The 18,327-nt window shown below is 40.1% G+C and overlaps 1 protein-coding gene across 1 annotated transcript in view; it reads left to right on the top strand.

The window, feature by feature from the left end:
- The window catches only part of CSTF3 (cleavage stimulation factor subunit 3), a 52,304-nt gene extending 37,335 nt beyond the window's left edge, over positions 1 to 14,969 (top strand). The window contains exons 8-21 of the mRNA XM_075713126.1: positions 18 to 144; positions 2,805 to 2,882; positions 3,086 to 3,248; positions 3,775 to 3,884; positions 4,479 to 4,595; positions 5,772 to 5,846; positions 7,164 to 7,307; positions 7,400 to 7,502; positions 9,362 to 9,431; positions 10,730 to 10,925; positions 12,493 to 12,646; positions 13,030 to 13,124; positions 13,247 to 13,307; positions 14,317 to 14,969. Coding sequence (XP_075569241.1) covers positions 18 to 144; positions 2,805 to 2,882; positions 3,086 to 3,248; positions 3,775 to 3,884; positions 4,479 to 4,595; positions 5,772 to 5,846; positions 7,164 to 7,307; positions 7,400 to 7,502; positions 9,362 to 9,431; positions 10,730 to 10,925; positions 12,493 to 12,646; positions 13,030 to 13,124; positions 13,247 to 13,307; positions 14,317 to 14,519 — 1,696 coding nt within the window. The 3' untranslated portion in view covers positions 14,520 to 14,969. The remainder of the gene's footprint in view (positions 1 to 17; positions 145 to 2,804; positions 2,883 to 3,085; positions 3,249 to 3,774; positions 3,885 to 4,478; positions 4,596 to 5,771; positions 5,847 to 7,163; positions 7,308 to 7,399; positions 7,503 to 9,361; positions 9,432 to 10,729; positions 10,926 to 12,492; positions 12,647 to 13,029; positions 13,125 to 13,246; positions 13,308 to 14,316) is intronic.
- The last annotated feature ends 3,358 nt before the right edge of the window (positions 14,970 to 18,327 follow it).

The raw sequence follows: 18,327 nt of genomic DNA, 5'->3' as shown, positions 1-18,327 counted from the left end.
CTCTCCCCACTATTTAGAGAAGCAGTAGGATCTTATGCAGAAAACCAGAGGATAACAGCTGTCCGTAGGGTTTACCAGCGTGGTTGCGTGAATCCAATGATAAACATAGAACAGCTCTGGAGAGATTATAACAAATACGAAGAGGTAATCAAGAACATGAAATTTGTTTGTGACATTAAAAAAAAAATCATATAATTAAGTATAGTGTCCAAACTGTATCCACTAAATAATTACACGTAGAAGAGATGACCGGCAGCATAAACTCGTTTTGCATGTGGAGTGTGTACCAAGACCTGTGTCAAAACTGTACGGGTACCCGAGTGATAATTTTTTTTTTTTTTAAGACATTTCCCAGTTGGCCCAGTAGAATTGCTGATGAATTAGAAATCACTGGTATCAATGACGGAGAATATGTATAATGGAAGCTAGAGCAGATCAGCTGGCAATGAGGGCTTGCTTCCCCAAGGAGGCACTCCCCTCCTTTCAGTTATAGTTGAACAGGGTAAAATGGCATTCAGCTATGATGGTTTGGACTTGTTCACGGAATTGAGCTCTGTGGTCTCAAGTACATATAAAATGTTCCTCACCATCCTTCACCTGAAGCCATTACAGCATCAATTCAGGTGAGTCTGCTACCACACTGTCTTCAGCAAGCGTAATCTCAACTCCTTAACCTTGCACGCTAATTTGTGGCTGCACCTTTATAATGTATTTGTAAACACATTTGGTAATGGCTTGTTAACCTGCCCCTGTCAGCAGAGGTGAGAATGCAGAACTGAGGGTAGATGCCCTCGTGCTCAGCACCATCAAGCAGGGACGCTCACACAGCACTCTCCCTTGTCCTGCATATTGCGCCCGGGGTTGCAGGTGCTGGCATGCTGCAGGTCAGCTGTGCACTGAGCAGGAAAGAAGGGACAACTTCTCTTTCCTTATCGCTAATTATGCAAGTTGTAGGATTGGCGACCTGACGCTAACAGGACCAGTGAGAGTACCTCCTGGCATCCACAGCCATGAGCGTGTACTGTAACAGCTTATCACCCCGCTGGTATTCAGGGATACCACAGATAGCCTGCTGACCGCCAGGGAAGATGCCCAGCGACATGCCTTCTCCTGCGTAGGAAAACCCCCAGTACAACTTCCCTGTAAACCTCCTCTTCCCCTCCCACATAGCAAATGAAGGCTGTCACTGCTAGTTCCTACTACTTCCATTAGTATGTAGGGAGAGCGTCAAAATGACAGCTGAAACCTCTCCTACATGCGTCCTGTATCTTCTAGGTGAGGTAGCTCTGGCTGACACCTGTAACACAAAACAGGACCTTGGGCTGTTCCGAGCTGCTGGAAGCTGAGGGCCGGCACTCTGCTCAGACACAGGTTTCTGCATGTCCTGTTCTGCCTAGGCTGGCCTCGAGGGAAAGGGCTGCTGCGTAGCGGTGTCCTGGCACAGGGGAGGAAATGCTCCTCACCAGAAGGGCTCTTTCAGGGGGAAGTGACTCCCCACGTCAGTAGCCCGGCAACACAGAGATTGCGGGCAGGTCTCGGTATGAAAGGTTACTGGCTATTGCTGCAATTAAAATACTCTTAAGCTTCCCTCTAGCTCAGTTGGTAGCCACCAGCTAGAAGTAACAGCCTGTCAGTCATCAGTATCTTTAATTAAACAAATGGTCAAAAGTGGTAACACCCCTAGTGAGACAGAGAAGTGCCAATCTTTGGCTCACAAAGCTGCACGGCTGCACCTCACGAGGCTGGGAGCGCATCCTGGGAGAGCATTGGTGCACCTCAGCCCAGTCCTGCGTTAAATGGGGCATCGCTGGGTTTGCATGCTAACTGGCCCAGATAGCTATCCTAGCCAGCACTCTGCGAGAGTCCAGACAGTCACTGCCTTGCTTCCGTAATGAGTTGGTACCCAGCTCGGGTGCCTATTTGGAATAGGACTGAAAGCTGTGCTCACCTTCCTCAAAGTCCTGGCAAGCCACGCCAGCAAAATCCACCCTGACGCAGGCATGAACAAAAGGGCGGTTGCTTATCCTGCCATAGGAGCGGTTCTTTTGAGATTTTGTTCATGCCTGGGGCCCCGTGACCCAGCCTGTGTTGCTGATGTTGAGATACGGGTTGTGCCTGGGGGCCCGGCTGCCCCAAATCCCCTGCTGCTCTTCTCAGCAGCACGGCAGGGCCCTCTGCACGTGCGTGTGGTCCTGGAGGGATGTCACTCTGCAGTGACAGGTCTCAGGTCTCTGTCAGCTGACAAAGGTAAGTGTATGGCAGGGGGTGTGTTGAATATAACCTCTTTTAAAAGCTGTCAGTTATTTCAGGAGCAGAGAAGGCAGAGCTTTGAGGTCAGTCTCTGTTACTACTTGTCCAAGAAGTCTGAATTGCTCATACGCTGTCTCAGTCTTCACCTGGTGAACAGCAGGCAGCAGCAAGGCAAGGAACTGTGACTCTGACTGGGCACTGACCAGGATTTAAAAGGGCAAATGTAAATCACAAATACATTCTTTCCACTTTCTCCCCCAGCAGGTTTATGTAAAGTTCATTGTATTTTTGAAAGCTGTAAGTGATTAAAAATACACTGAGGTGCTTCAGGTCAGTTGATTTTTAGTAGTGAGTCTATTCTCTGATACATAAGTTCTTGCACATATGCTTATTAGGAGAAATGCAGTACCTGTCGAGATCAGTATTTTAAAATAACTTTGTCCTTCTTGCTCACTTTTGCATCCCCTTTCAAGCTCTTTTCTGTATGAAATGAGATCGAGTATTTCCAAAGTGAAATTGCACATTCCCAATTCCTTTTTTTCACCCTTCTCCAGGGCATCAATGTTCACTTAGCTAAGAAGATGATTGAAGACAGGAGTAGAGATTATATGAATGCACGACGTGTAGCAAAGGTACAACCTTGTGTTGACTTTTCTTTGTTTTATTTAATTCTACAAACTAGCATTACACTTGGTTCTTATTTTCAAATAAAAGCGTGTGTTAGACTAATAAGGTTGATAATGCTAAAATATTTGTTTCCGTTTCATAAAGCATAACCTAAAATAAATGTTTAATACGCTTAAATCTGCTGTTCAAAACATTGCTTCTGTTTCAGGAATATGAGACAGTGATGAAAGGTCTGGACCGCAATGCTCCCTCTGTCCCCCCACAAAATACCCCACAAGAGGCTCAGCAGGTAGACATGTGGAAGAAGTACATCCAGTGGGAAAAGAGCAATCCTCTGCGTACGGAAGATCAAACTCTCATAACAAAAAGAGGTAATTAGATATTGCGCTAGGACATGTAGAATTGTATTTCTTAGCTCCATTAAGGACATCCAGCTTAAGTAATGATGTGATTTAGTGTTCAGGGATCATGCTGGAGCAGAAGTTGACCAAGTTTCTTGAATTGTGTGGGTGTTTTTTTTAAACTACTTTGTAGTTTTTGCTCAAGACAAGCTGAACATAATACACGGATTTGGGGGGGCAGTGCTGTAGTCGTCTGCACCCTGAACTTTCACTGGAGGTCAGCAAATGGTGGATCACAGCCTGATTTTACGGCTGATGTTCTTGAATGAGTTCTGCTTCTTCCTCTGTGGAGGAGGCAGGTGTTAGCTGCTGGTTATGATTCATAAAGTTCCTGGCAATATGAAAGAACTGCAGTCATGATCATTGTATTCAAAGCCAATCAGTGTTAATATTGTCTGATTTATTTGCTGGTTTTTGTATTTCATACTTCCATTGTGCAAGATGGTGCCATTTCTGCGGTAATAAACAAGGAGTATTCCTTACATTTTCCCCCCAGTTATGTTTGCCTATGAGCAATGCCTTTTGGTTCTGGGACATCACCCAGATATCTGGTATGAAGCTGCACAGTACCTCGAGCAATCTAGTAAACTGCTAGCTGAAAAAGGGGTAAGCAGATTGCCATCGGTTTTCTTTCTTATTTCATTGTTTTGACATGATGTACTGTTAATTTTTCCTCAAATACTTAAGAACCAAGGAGGGGGATGTGAAAATATTTAGCACCATAAGTTGTGGCATGTTCAGAATTTTAAAATTGGGGCTATTTTAAGAAATAAAAGTAGAATCATAGAATCATGGAATCGTTTGGGTTGGAAAAGACCCTTAAGATGATCCAGTCCAACCATTAACCTAACACTACCATGTCCACCACTAAACCAATTAAGAGTAGAGTAGCAATTTCATGTTTCCTGGCTTGGTGGCTGGATTATTTTTTAATGAAAGTGAAAACTAGGAATCATTGAGTATTTGCATTTGAGATAAGAATTATGAAAAACTATTTTAGTGTTGGCCCGGTTTAGGTCTGGGGGGTTGTTTTTGGCCTGATTTTGTGATTCCTTAAGTACTGGCGAGATGATTATCTCTTTAATTGGAGCACTGCATGGAACTTCACTGGGACTTTTTACACACAAAAGATATTCCACAGATTGGCCTTCGTTGTCACAGATGCTGAACAATTATATTATCATACTTATTTTATAACAGGACATGAACAATGCTAAACTTTTCAGTGATGAGGCTGCTAATATTTATGAAAGAGCGATCAGCACTTTATTAAAGAAGAATATGCTTCTTTATTTTGCATATGCAGATTATGAAGAGGTGAGCAAAAATAGTGATGTACTGATGTTAAAACCCAAAGACATCTCTCATCAATGTCATTTATTTGAAACATACTGAATACGCAGAATTCTATAGAATTAATTTACTGATTCTTCTAGCCTTAACCTCATTCAGTGTTTCTGAGACTGAGCTGACAAAATGGAGAGGAAAAGCCCATAGCATGAGTTACAAAATTTTTGAAAATCTACAGTCTTTCCGCTTAAATATTGACTATATTTTTCAAATTACTATGAAGTTGATAGTCTGATAGATTTACATTTACCAGAGCATCAGCTTCTTCACTTTTAAAATGGGGATAATGAACACCTTTCCTATCTAATTCTTGGGGGTTTAATGTTTGTATTTGCATGTCTGTGAGGGAAGATGGGAGGCACCCTATACTGCAGCTTTCTTGAGAAATCTCTTTACCCAGGCTACCACCGTACTGCCCAGCCTCCGTAATGAGTTGTGCCGCGACAGTGGTTGGTTTTGCACATGAACTGTCAGGAATAAGGGACGATTCCCACTGATCAGATGAGGACCATGGAATCCTCTGCCGGATATATTCTGCCCACTTATCATAACATGGAAGAGTCTTTGCAGGAAGATCCTGAGGACAACAGCAAAAAAACCCCTTTGCCCTTAAAAGAAAAAGCATTCCTTGGCTTTCAGTGCAGCCTCTTGTATCCTAAGTGTACTGGTGATTTAAATTCTTTAAGGTTGCACAATACAACTCGGAGGGCTGCAGCTGGCGGGGAACAGAATGGATTATTTGAAATGCATAGGCTGGAGAGTGAAGGTGGTTTTCCTGGCTGTTTGCACGTTACTTTTAGACAGAGATAAAGGAAACAGTTGTCTTATCCCAAACACCTACAATGGCAGTTCTGCTGCAGTATTGCTAAATTAGAAAAAGACTTCAGAGATTCTTGAAAAACATGTCAGAGATTCTTGAAAAGCATGTATGTAAGCGCTAGTGAGAAATTAATGTGGGAAGTAAAGAAATGACTGCACAAGGCAGAAAATGCATCTGAGTAAAGGGACTGACATACATAGTGTTCAGCTGGGGAAAAAAGGAAACAAAAATTTTAGTTTTCTCTTCAGATTGATTTTTGCATTCTCACAGATGATTTGTAATAGTATTACTAAACAGTCTGTATTTCCTTTTTATTTACTTAGAGTCGAATGAAGTATGAGAAAGTACACAGCATATATAACCGACTCCTGGCTATTGAAGACATTGATCCCACTCTGGTAAGATGATCCTTAGTATTGAGTTTTTCCACATTGGCATGGATAGTCACCTGAGTGCACTCAAAGAATGGGGAAGTACTTACAGGGGTTCATTGGGTCACAAGGATGATTGAGCAGGTGGAGTACTGAGATGACAGAATTAGATTAAAATTTCAGCAAGGTTGATAATTATAGCCTTTAATCCACTCAGATACACTAAGTCACGTGCACTTTTCTTCTCTGTTTCTTTTGGAGAATCTCTTTAAACAAGCAATGAAGATAGAAGATTTCATGACGCAGCTCATAAGAATTGGTGTACGTTTTGTTGGCTCAACTAAAATTTCACTTAACTGATTTAAAGCATGTTGCCTTTGCCCGTTGTTCTCCCTACACAGAAATCCACCGTACTGTGTACATGTAGTTTGCAAATAAATTCGTAATGCACCATAGAAGTATCAAAGAGTATTGCTGTACATCTGCTGAAGTTATGTAGTAAACAACATTGTCTGTAGTGCCAGCTGTGCTAGTACTGAACAAATGGTGTGAGAAAGTAACCTGCCCTCAAAAAGTTACTTATTTTATAAATAGACACAACAAAGCATGAGAAGGAAAAAACAAGGTCTAAGTTCTAAAATTAAACCACAGGTCAGTGTCAGAGGAAAGGTGTCAATTTAGTGACACGTTCTATTCATTAAACATAGATCATAACGTTTCCCAAATACACATATTCTGAGAAACCACATACCAGTTCCTCCAATTTGAGGAATGCTGTTATTTGTGATCTAATTCAGAGCGGAAGAAAGTTAAATCCCAAAGAAATGCAAATCACAAATTGGCCACTGAATTAAATAGCACATTCTTTATTTCCTTGATCGGTTATAAATATTTGCAGACAAGATGATTTGTATCTTGGATTGTATAATGTACAGTAAAATGCTTCATCGGGCCTTGTGACTGTTCTGTAGCCTTATGGATGTCCTCACTTTATTGGGAAGTTACCATTTTTACAATAAGCCTCTAGTTCTCTGAAGGCACCAGTTTATGTAACTTACATTCATCTACTTACGATCCCTTCCTTGAAAAATCTGTGTATTAACAATTGTTGTTTCAGGGGATCGGTCTTAGGTATATTCCATTTTTAAAAAAAAAAGTATATACAAAGCTTTGCCTCAGTATTTATAGAAAAACAACATAGAGGTACAACACAGTCTTGTTTCTGTTATGACTTATTAGCTGTATTTTGTGGGTAAAAAATTTCAGATATAGTAAAAAATTTTTATTATATCCTCGTATTCTTTGTTAGCACTGATACTATATAAATACTAATATGCACCTTAGGTTTATATCCAATACATGAAATTTGCAAGGCGAGCAGAAGGCATAAAATCTGGAAGGATGATATTTAAGAAAGCAAGAGAGGATGCCCGGACCCGCCATCACGTCTATGTTACAGCAGCTTTAATGGAGTATTATTGTAGTAAGGTAATCATCTATGCTTAGTTTGATATTCAAGTAAGTGTCAGGAGGGTGCATAGCTCACTGAAGCTAATAACTTTGTTTTTCTGTGTTTGCAGGATAAGTCTGTGGCCTTTAAGATTTTTGAGCTAGGGCTGAAAAAATATGGCGACATTCCAGAATATGTACTGGCATATATCGACTACCTTTCTCACCTTAATGGTAAGCTTTAAGCTTTGAGAGGTCTAACGAAGCATTAAGGTACCTTCTCTATGAGTTTAGGTTCAGGCCAAGCTCTTTGCATTTTAGTTTTAATTCTTCTTGAAGAGCAATGAAACCTCTTCCTAAAACTTGGCAATCAATTTGGAAAAAAAACCCACTGCTGTTTTGTCCTTACTGAAGTTCCAGAAGTGCATTGACATTAGATCTTGATTCTACTGAATAGAGGAGAGTGAACTTTCCAAATTGCGACTCACATTGCAGCAGTTTTACAGCATCTGCTATGACCAGTGGAGAGTACACTGAGAAATCTACATCCTGAGGAAAAAGATCTATAGGAGGTTGAAATCAGCATGAGAAGAGTGATGGGTTAGTTGGTCCCTACTACAATTAATTTAAACTCGTTCTCCCCAAATAGATGAGCTGAGCAAGATATAAAATCCATATTGTGAATAGCGGTCCTGCCTGGAAGCTGCCGGGGAGCTGGTTTGCAATGCAAAGAGCAGGGCACGGGCAAGGCACGCAGCTGTGCCAGCACGGGGGGCACAGGCAGGGGGGCCCGGGCGGGAGGCGGAGGCGGTGGCGGGCGGTCTCGGTCTCTGTGTGGGATTCCCCGATGCGGGAGTTAATAGCGGTGTTACAGGAAGCACGAGCTGCTGTGGGGAGCAGGGCTGACAGAGACCTTTGTGTGCAGCTGCCCTGGTCCGTGTTTCACGGGGAGCTAGAGAAGAGGGAGAAGAGCAGTCCATCCCAGGCTCTTCCTCTGCCCCCTCCCGTCTGCCAGATACCCATTAGATTACAGATTTCTTCAAGTGTTCAACACTCTAGCTCAGTGTTCGTAGCATAACAACACAGAGATATAAGACAATCTGGGGTTTATTATGAATTGCTAGCTCAATTTCGTGAGCCGGCCTCCGCGCCGCTGGCGTAAGCAGTGGCTGCAGGTAGCTGTGCTGCTGGATCTTCTGAACCTCCCAGCGCGTTCTGTAGGCACCAGGCACAGGAATCCCTCCTGTCAGACTACAGTACCCTTTTGTTCTTCTGGCTCTGAAAGTTTGAACAGATTTAGAGCTTTTTTTCTCCTGTGACCTGTAAACAGAGATTTTTTTTTTTTTTTCGAGTCAAAGTATATTTAATTTTGCAAGAAATTATTGTAGGTCTACTTGAATATTTGCAATGCCTTTCCATAGATTGCCATCAGAAAAAATTATCTTAAAACTTGCCAGGGCATTGCTCTGTCTTAGCAACCCAGCAGGCTTTACTGAAAAACAACAAAATTGATCACCTAACTCCTGTAAATGTACGAGATGGTAAAATACACAGCGAGGGAGACAGGGCAGAAGGTAGCAGTTCTAAGAACACCACCAACTGCTCCACTACCCCAGCTGGCAACATACAAAGGCTGACTGCTCACTGGGAACCAGGTCTAATGATTTTGGGAGGACTTCTGAGGAATATACAAGTATATTAATATTGCCCTAATTTAAAAGGGAAGTAATAAATTGAAAGGCCAAATTTAAAGTTGCCGAGATAATTAAAGAAAACAGAAAAAAGCAGAGATCCTGAAGAGATGCCAAGCAATAGCTGTGCTGTTATAAAAGAACCTGTATTAAGATTGGTTTGTTGCTATCAACAAAAACAGACTTTCAAATAACAAATTCACAGTAGAATTTAACATTGGTGAAGTTTTATGTAGGCATTCAGATTTTTTTTTCTACTTACTGAAATTCAAATCCAGGTATCAGAATGTCAGCCTTACATTTAATTCAATGTACACATTTCTTTGAATGGACATGATTTTAAATTGTCTTTAATATATTTTACTCAGTGTGATTTTTTCTTTTTTCTTTCTATTTTTAAAGAGGACAATAATACAAGAGTTTTGTTTGAACGTGTTTTAACTTCAGGGAGCCTTCCACCTGAGAAATCTGGGTACGTCTGCAAAAGCAGTTTCACTACACTAAAAAAGATACATAACCCCTTTCAACTACAAACACCCCAAAGAAATTAGAAAAATGAACAGCAGGACAAAATTAGGTACAGATGTTCCCTCCCCTCTTCATGCTGTCTAAACCAGCAACACCTGTGACAGATTTGTGAAAGCCCCTTCACTTGCAGTGAAATTCATTAATTTATTGACTTCAAAACCTCATTGACGCAGGATTGTTGAGGATAGAGTGCAAAATCCTCCTGCGCAGTAAGGATTCAATGGTTTGAGCAGGCGGCGTGGCTAATGACATGTATCGCTCACCAGATAGATGCTTTAGATAGATGGGGAAAGGGAGCTGAGAACATTTCAGGAGCATTACGTTAGAGAAGGTGAGTCAGGAATTTATGGAGGAGACTGCTGAACAACTCCCAGCCAACTGAAAATAAAATAGGGAAAGAACCAGAAAAGACTAGGATTAACCACTCACCGCCACATTTTCATTACTACTTTATAAATTTATTTCTCTGAAAAAACGCTTACCAAACCCTTTGCAGTCCTAGTGTTCACCATTTTTATTCTGGTAGACATAGGTGTCAAAACTAAGAAATCAAACATTGCACTGCTGTGCACATACATTCTGCACTTTAATTCTGATCTTTCTTGAGAAATATTTTTATGTCCATTTTAAAAGTGAGAAAAAATGAGAATTTAAAAGCTGAATCTTCTTCAAAGGTGAATTCCAAAGCTAAAATGAAAGTTGAATCAAGTCCAGAAATATGGTCAAATGTTGCTTAAGTTATATATGAGATTTTCCACAGAGAAGTAAGCAGTGACTATATATATTTTGGGCTATGTAAAATCCTGAAGTGCTGCCTACTGTGTTACAGGGTATTGCTCTTGCCTGCTAGAATATGCTAGTCTATGCAGATGAACTAAATCATCATCTATGTTGCAAAGTCCTTCACATATCAGGATCAGAGTGAAATTCTGCATAGCGAGTAAAGTCTATTTGTGCATCTTACATTGACTATAAAAACTTACCTCAGGTGCTGGTCATTTACACCAGTAATCCTTTCCTTTCCGTAACAAAGTCCAACGATCCACTAGACTGAAAGCTTTGACAGAAATATATAAGGCACTGGGAAGGTAATGCATGTTATAGATGCATCTAATGTAAATAATAGAAATGGTCAAGTGTTCCCAGCTTACCTCCTTTGAATCTCTCGTGTGTTTTTTAATTGGGTTGTGATCAGTAGCTCTTTCTCCTTCAGCAACTGTCTGTTTATCTGTTCTCTTATAGGGAAATCTGGGCTCGGTTTTTAGCTTTTGAAAGTAACATCGGTGACCTAGCTAGTATACTGAAAGTTGAAAAACGGAGGTTTACGGCATTCAAGGAAGAATACGAGGGTAAAGAAACAGCTTTGCTGGTAGACAGGTATAAGTTCATGGATTTGTACCCCTGCTCTGCTAGCGAACTGAAGGCCCTTGGTTATAAGGTAAATGGATAAGAACACTTAATTTTACTGTTATTCTCTTCAGTCCTAGCAAACTTAAGCAGCTCCTTGTTTAGGACTTGCAGTACGCTTTTTTCCCTTGACAGAAAAGCAGGTAAAACAGGCCTGGTATGCCTCCTCCTTGTCTTGTTGGGCAGCAAAGTGCCAGGCATTGTGGGCCAAGGGCAGAAAGGAGCAAGGAACACGACTAACAGATGCAACTTCATGTATTTATATTTACTTCTCATCTTCCCATGGAAAGGTCGATGCGTTAATGCCACCACGGCTCAGCTACAGGCCTCCACTTCAGACTTAAACCTGAGCTCCTTCAAAAACCAAAATTCTTTTGGAAGTTTGTAGAATCAGGTCATCGGTATGAAACGTTGCTGGCTGCCCTTCCGCTCTGGTTGGCAAAACTCCGCTCGCTTCGTTGAGAACCATGTCAAAACAAACGTACTGCAGTCCCAATGATTGCTGCAAATGGCTGAGGAAAATTATCTATAGAGATCAGTGGCTGCCTGCTGGTTTTCAGTTGTTTATTATGGCTAAAGTGCTTTGGTGCTGCTATTTGGAATTTAAACTCTAGGCCAGACACCTGTATCTGGTGGTCTCCCATCTTGTTTCTGACCCACGTGTATTTTAACTACTATTTTAGTCACATGGAAGGCCATAACACTTTGGAAAACCACTGGAACAGAACAAAATGTTGATTTTTTTTTTTTTTTTTTTTTTTTTTAAGCATGATGTAAAATAGGCTGCCAGAGAAGCCAAAGTAGCTCTGTTGGAGGAACTGCTGTTTTGCATTTGCATGAACAGGAAGAGAGCCTTCAATTCATGTCTCAAAAATAGTGCCTCAGCTTCCATTTATTTCTTACATAGAAAAGTAACTTTTGAAAAACACTGAAGTCATCAAAGTTAGCAAAGCAGCTGAACCGTTGGTCTTCGCACAGTTGTAAAATATTCCGATAGGTGGAAATGAGTCACATTGAGCCACTGAATACTTTTCTTTTAACGCAATCAGGACAAAGTTATCTTGAAGTTACAAGTGTGCTTACAAGAGAGCACATCTTGATAAATGCATGCGAGGTGGTGTGTACCTAAGGTGATTCGGCCCGTGGGCCGATTTCTGTTGTTCGTAACATGCCAAAATATAATCCTATTTGAAGTGATGCTTTGCATGCCTGCTGACTGCCTTATGCTTTACTTCTTTTCCAGCTAAAGCAATCTAGGGAATGAAATGAGGGAGAAATGATAGTTGTGAAGGCCTAGTGGTCTGCACCTGTTCACCTAAATCTTTTTAACCTAAAAAAAGGAGCCACTCAAAAATGACAAATACGGTCCCATTCGGTAACAAAAACAAGTGTTTCCACTCCCAGCTGGGACACTGTAGGACTAAAATGTTTGACGAAAACATGCAAGTTTTGCCCAGATGGTCCTCTAAGAGGACATCTGAAATTATAATGATGACAAAGTGAGAATGAGCGACTGGTCTAGAGAGATGTTTTGTTCTGTAGTTTAAATAAGCAACGTGATCCTGCCAAGTTCAGTGCTCTCTAACTGGCTTTCGCAGGATGTCTCCCGTGCCAAGCTGGCAGCTATAATTCCAGACCCTGTGGTTGCACCTTCCATCGTGCCTGTTCTCAAAGATGAAGTAGACAGAAAACCTGAATATCCAAAACCGGACACTCAACAAATGATTCCATTTCAGCCAAGACACTTAGCACGTAAGTCAGATGTTCAGTCGGAAGTGGTTGTATTTCACCTGACGGCAAGTTATTAACCTGTGTGTTTAGCAAACCTAATCACAGAGCCTGTCCTCATCTGCAGTCATCTAAACATGTACTTAAATTCTAGGCTGTTATTTAATTGCATTGCTAAAGACATATATATTTTACTTAATACTAAGGTCACATGGAAATAAGTACAAGTAGTTTGGGGTCTGGTGAATGGTAATAAGCTGTTATACACACTGCTCATAGCCTTCAGATCACTGACTAAACAATATGTAATTAGTAGAGGCAAAAGTGACAGGGTAGTAATTATTTGCATCAAATAATAACAAGTCTAGCTGTCTTGCACTGGCTTCATACAGTTTTTCTTCCCACAGCTCCAGGTTTACATCCCGTCCCAGGTGGTGTATTTCCTGTTCCACCAGCAGCTGTAGTTCTCATGAAGCTCCTGCCGCCTCCTGTTTGTTTTCAGGTTTGTTTTAATGAATTCTGAACAAAAAGTTGTAGAAGAGATTCTGTTTTGACAGAACCACTCTATTGAAAATGATCTTCTAAATTTTTTTTTTTTTTTTTTTTTTTTTGGTAACAAATCAGGGTCCCTTTGTTCAAGTGGATGAGCTCATGGAGATATTTAGAAGATGCAAACTGCCAGACAGTAAGTTATTTGTTCGCTCTGGAGTCACTGATAGTGCTGCATATGACTGTTTTACATATGGAGATTGCTGTCTAAAATCCAGACCTCGTTTACAGATGTGTAATTATTTAAGAGTATACTGTTGAATTGGCTATGTTTGTAGGTTGGAATCTACATAGAGATGTTTGTACATTTAACTGTGCAGAGATCAACCAAAAGTCAAAAAGCTGAAAATCACCAGCTGCTACTTTAGTGACATTTTCGTGGTCACCATTAAAAGAAAGAAACAAAGATTTTTCAGAATATCCTTTAAAAGAAGCAAGGCATTATTTCTAGCAGCGTTGTAACTGTAACTTTAAGTTACAAATTTGCAGTATGGTGAGTTCAGTTGTATGCATAACTCTGAATGCACATTGTTGCAGTGCTTGAGAACAATTCAAGAGCGGTGTTTTCTGAGCTCCTACAAAGAAGGTAGAGTTGTGAAATGTAAAACCAGGACAGATCCATACTCCAGGCTTCATGTAAACTACGGCAAATGATAATATGCTACTTTTCAACCCCTATGTTTAAGGAGAAGACGATCAGAGAGAAAGCAAGCTAGGATTTAATTTCTTTTAGAGTGAAAATATAACATCGGTTTAAATGGTACATGGTATTTCTGAAGCCTTCTCTGTTGATAGGCAGAAACTGACTTGCTATGCATACTTGCTGATGAATCATGAGCTAGCTATACTGTCTCCCCAATAGGCTTTCCTGTTTTATTAAACTTGCAAATGACCTCAGTACTTCCGTAAAGGGAGGTCTCAAGCTGAAGCAGCAGCATTTACTTTATAATTAGTGTTTGCCGTAGCTCGGAGTTTCGGACAGTCGAGACTTCATTCTTAACAACTGTAGGAGAATACAGTAGGAAAGCGTCTCGTGTTCCAGAAATCTCCACAACGTAGCTATCTTGGTGTCCCTGTTTGCATGCTTATTTCTAATCTGGGAATTTAGTTTTGTAAATTAAATTAACCTTTTTCTCTTTCTAAAGCTGTTGATGAAGCTGTACGAATAATTACTGGAGGCCTACCTGAAATAGCTGTGGAAGGCAATGGACCTGTGGAAAATAACGCTATGCTCAATAAGGCTGTTAAGAGACCACATGAAGATTCTGATGACGATGAGGAGAAAGGATCTGTAGTTCCCCCTGTACACGACATTTACAGAGCACGACAGCAGAAGAGAATCCGGTGAAACAAGTTTGGAGTTCTACTGTGATAGACAAAGACTTGCATTGAATCCGTCAGTCTCTTGAAAGCCAAGCATTTAAAAGGGACAGCTGCAAACAAAAAAAATCTTGACAATGGTTTTGTTACTGTGGTGCCTCTTCTCCCATATGGTTCTTGATTCGAAAACAGCCAGAACAACCTTAGAATGTGCTCTGAACAGAACTAGGTTTGCAAAACCAAAAGTGCAAAATGTCAAAACTGCATTTTGTTCTTCAAGGGTGTTCACATTTACCACTTGAAATCTTATGGGTTTTCAACAGTTTTATTTTAAAAACTGGATGGCTTATACTTGTGAAGCATTTTTAATTCACATTTTCTGGAAAACAGTTGTTCTCAGTTTGTTCATGTAGTGTCCTGCCTTATTGTTCGTTTTTATTTATGGCAGAATGTATGGAATCTGTTTTGTAGTTGAAAATGGAAAAAAAACATTCCTTTAAAATAAAAGGATATCCATAACATCATGCCTCATTCTGATTTTATTCAAACACAACAAGTTACTTCTTAAATATTACTCAGCCACTTCAAAAGCGATGTTAATAAGACCATCACAGGAAATTGATCAGAGCATACATATTAGAATTAGCTTTTTTTCCATTTTTCTAGAGGATACAGTATACTTCTGCTTTTAATTCCATGACTGTTTAAAGAAGACAGCATCGTAAGACAAACTCGGTACATACTTCTAATGTGGATTGTCCAGGAGTACTAGCTAACATGATCTTTTCCTGGATAACTGCATTGGTCTTCCACTTAATGTACAAAGCTAAATGTTACCATATGAGCTACATAGTTTAACCTGATATTTTCAAACAAGCTAACAAAAACACTACATGAACTTTCCAAGCAGTTTCTATGCATACTTTAGATTTTAACTTGTAATTGACTATTCAGAATTGCGCTCTGATAAGACCATAGAAACCCCCGTGGACTACCGGAAATTCAGATACTTGGACAAGCTGAAAAACTTTCCTGCCACCAGCAGTACAGACGACTGTAGGTCAGCGCTCCTATCTACCAGACTAAAAGGTGAAACAGCGTACGTATAACCATATAAATGTTCACAGGCAGGTAGGGTCTGGCCTTATCAGTCCTAGAATTTCTTTTTTGCTTTGCCACTTAATCCTATCTCCCTCTTTCTTTTAAAGAGGATGTAGAGAAACTAGTTGTCAACCACCGCTGTTAAAAAAACCAACCTGGGAAAAATCACTACCATGATTTGCACTTGTGGGCATTTATTACAGTCTCTACTGCTGAAAGGCCCACAGAGGCGCTTGTTCCTACTGTGTGCACCCCCCCAAAGGTGAGACTGGCGCCAGAGCTGGGTGCTGCACTTTTTTTCTACACGAAGCCTCGGGATCAAACCCCTGCTGCGAGGCGAGGTGGGACTCGCTGTACCGAGCCTGCGAGCAGTTTGCGTGCACTAGTGGCAGCACTATCCATGCTTCGATGTCAGAGTAAGCAGGGGTTGACCGTTGTGGACATCTGGACCCTGAATTGCGAGCAGCCATCTCCTAGGTAAGCAAGTACAATTTTATCTACTGATAATGCAGGCCCATTCATTCTGGCATCAGTCACGTACTTTTCAAAGCTGTTTCTAAGTATGTTGTTTCACCATGATGATGTTCCTCCCCACATCCTTGAGATTATCCCCTACAGCATCTAAATTTGTGTAGTATGCATAATTCACAGGGGCCTTTAAAGGCAGCTTCTAGGCAATACTAAAATAGCAGCAGCAATTTATAACTTCCGCAACTCTCATTTAACAAAACCAAAATCAGCTTTGTCTTGGTTATTTGGTGTTTTTAATATCTCTAGCAATAATGGTTCTGGTAGCTCTTTTGTTACGCAGACTACCAAATTAATTTTTTGGAGCTGCAGAGCTATAGGCTGTATTTTGAGGTGGATCCTGCACTAACAGCAAAGCACAGTAAGCAGATGAAGCAATCTTGAAGACCTCTGTAGTATCCTTTGCCGATTCAAACAATGAACTAGACCACACCAAAAACCTACCCAGAACTTTTTTTCTGGCTAACCGACCTACTCATTTTCAAGTTAGCAAAGAAAGATTCACAGACAGACATCCATTTTTACTATCCATTTAGCCAAGAGAAAAATCACTTGTCTGAGCTGGTGATCTCTTACAGGGTTTTGGTGGGTTTTTTTTTCCCTGGGGGAAGGGGGTTTATAATGAATGAGAAAACATTTGTTTTATAGTTGCATAGGCTAAGAACAAAAACTCTTACTTATCCCACCTTCCTCCAAACTCAAAGTTAGTGCAGCTATATCCACACTGACGTTTAAAGGAAAACTGGAAAGGGAAGCATCAACACTGATTCATAATCCAGTGCTTCCTTCTGGAAGTCCTATTATTTTGGCTGACTAGTTGATTAATAAAATGAACCTGGATGTTAGCAATAAAATTTTACATAACTTGTTGGTTTTTTTTTTTAAAGAAGACAGCACATTCTATTTTGGATAGTCTAGTACTTGGGACAGTTACCATTTATAACTATGAACTTTGCTTTCATAAAATCATCAAATTTTGATTACTGTAATACAGCATTGGGCTCAACTAGAGGAAAATTTCAAATGTACTTACCTCCTAGCTGAGCGTGAGATTGCAATAAGGCTGTACGATCATTGAGCTCTTCTGTGAACACTCATCTATACAACATGTAGCTAATTAAATTCAAGACCTACAAATATTTTAAGTTTCAAGAACAACTCTACAAAGTGAAAAAAATCTTCTACTGAAAATATTCCCTGTATATTCAAACTAACATTAAATCACTCACTTCGCACAATACATTAAAATCATTTATACTTCCGATAGTGCTCTGCACTTCCTGCGTATTTTTGAAGACATGATTGAATATGCAACCATCTCCAGTTGCAGTTTTAAAAAACAAGTAAAATTTTCAGCCTGAAGTTTCACGCACTTTAAACCCACCTTCTGAAAATGACAAAGATTTACTTTAAAATTAGTATTTCACATAAAAAGGAGTAAACTACTAGCAAAAAAAAGGTAAGAAATGCCACTTTTATCAAAACATTTTAGCTCTGCCCTTCTGAAGTCTTTACAAGAGATAAATACAGCTGCAATCTATAAGATTGCCACCTTTGTAAGTACTGTACATAGCAGAGGACAGTTACCCAATAACCAGAAAATTTGCTACAAAAATATATTATGTGTTTTGTAACATCTGCAGGTAAACAGCAAAAAAATGCTATTAAAAATGCAGTAAAATGCAGAAATAACTAGTAGCCTACCATACTAACCATAATGTTACAATAAAGTGCTGTTTGGCTTTGTTTTTTGCCTGTTAAAGTTTCTCTTATCTAGAACTTTAGCATTCTTCTTTAAAGTAAGGTTTTTTTTTAAAGCCAAATCACCCCTTCTGGGAAGGACCATTGCTAATCTGCTCTGGATTAATTAAATTAAATTCACGGTAAATTAGAGTAAAATGCCCTAAAATGAGCTACTTAAATACAAAGTTGGTTCTTAAACTTGTCCTACCTAGCATCAGCTCAAAACTCTAAAAATTGCAGCCAGAAAACTACCAAGACATCCCCCCCAGGTTGCATGCTTACATTAAAAATGCATCTCTCCCATCATTTACTTCAGAACCCCTTTTGCATCTCATGTATTTTCCTCATGAATCATCACTAGTGAATTGAAAGGAACCAGTATTTACATGGAAAGCTGTTTTCCTAGACAAATAGTGGTGCAATTTTTTTAAAATAGCTGACAATACCGTATTGGTAGCATACAA

This window comes from Pelecanus crispus, chromosome 6, assembly GCF_030463565.1.
Source record: "Pelecanus crispus isolate bPelCri1 chromosome 6, bPelCri1.pri, whole genome shotgun sequence".
NCBI classification, from domain to species: domain Eukaryota; kingdom Metazoa; phylum Chordata; class Aves; order Pelecaniformes; family Pelecanidae; genus Pelecanus; species Pelecanus crispus.
This window is presented reverse-complemented; position numbering and strand designations above follow the sequence as displayed.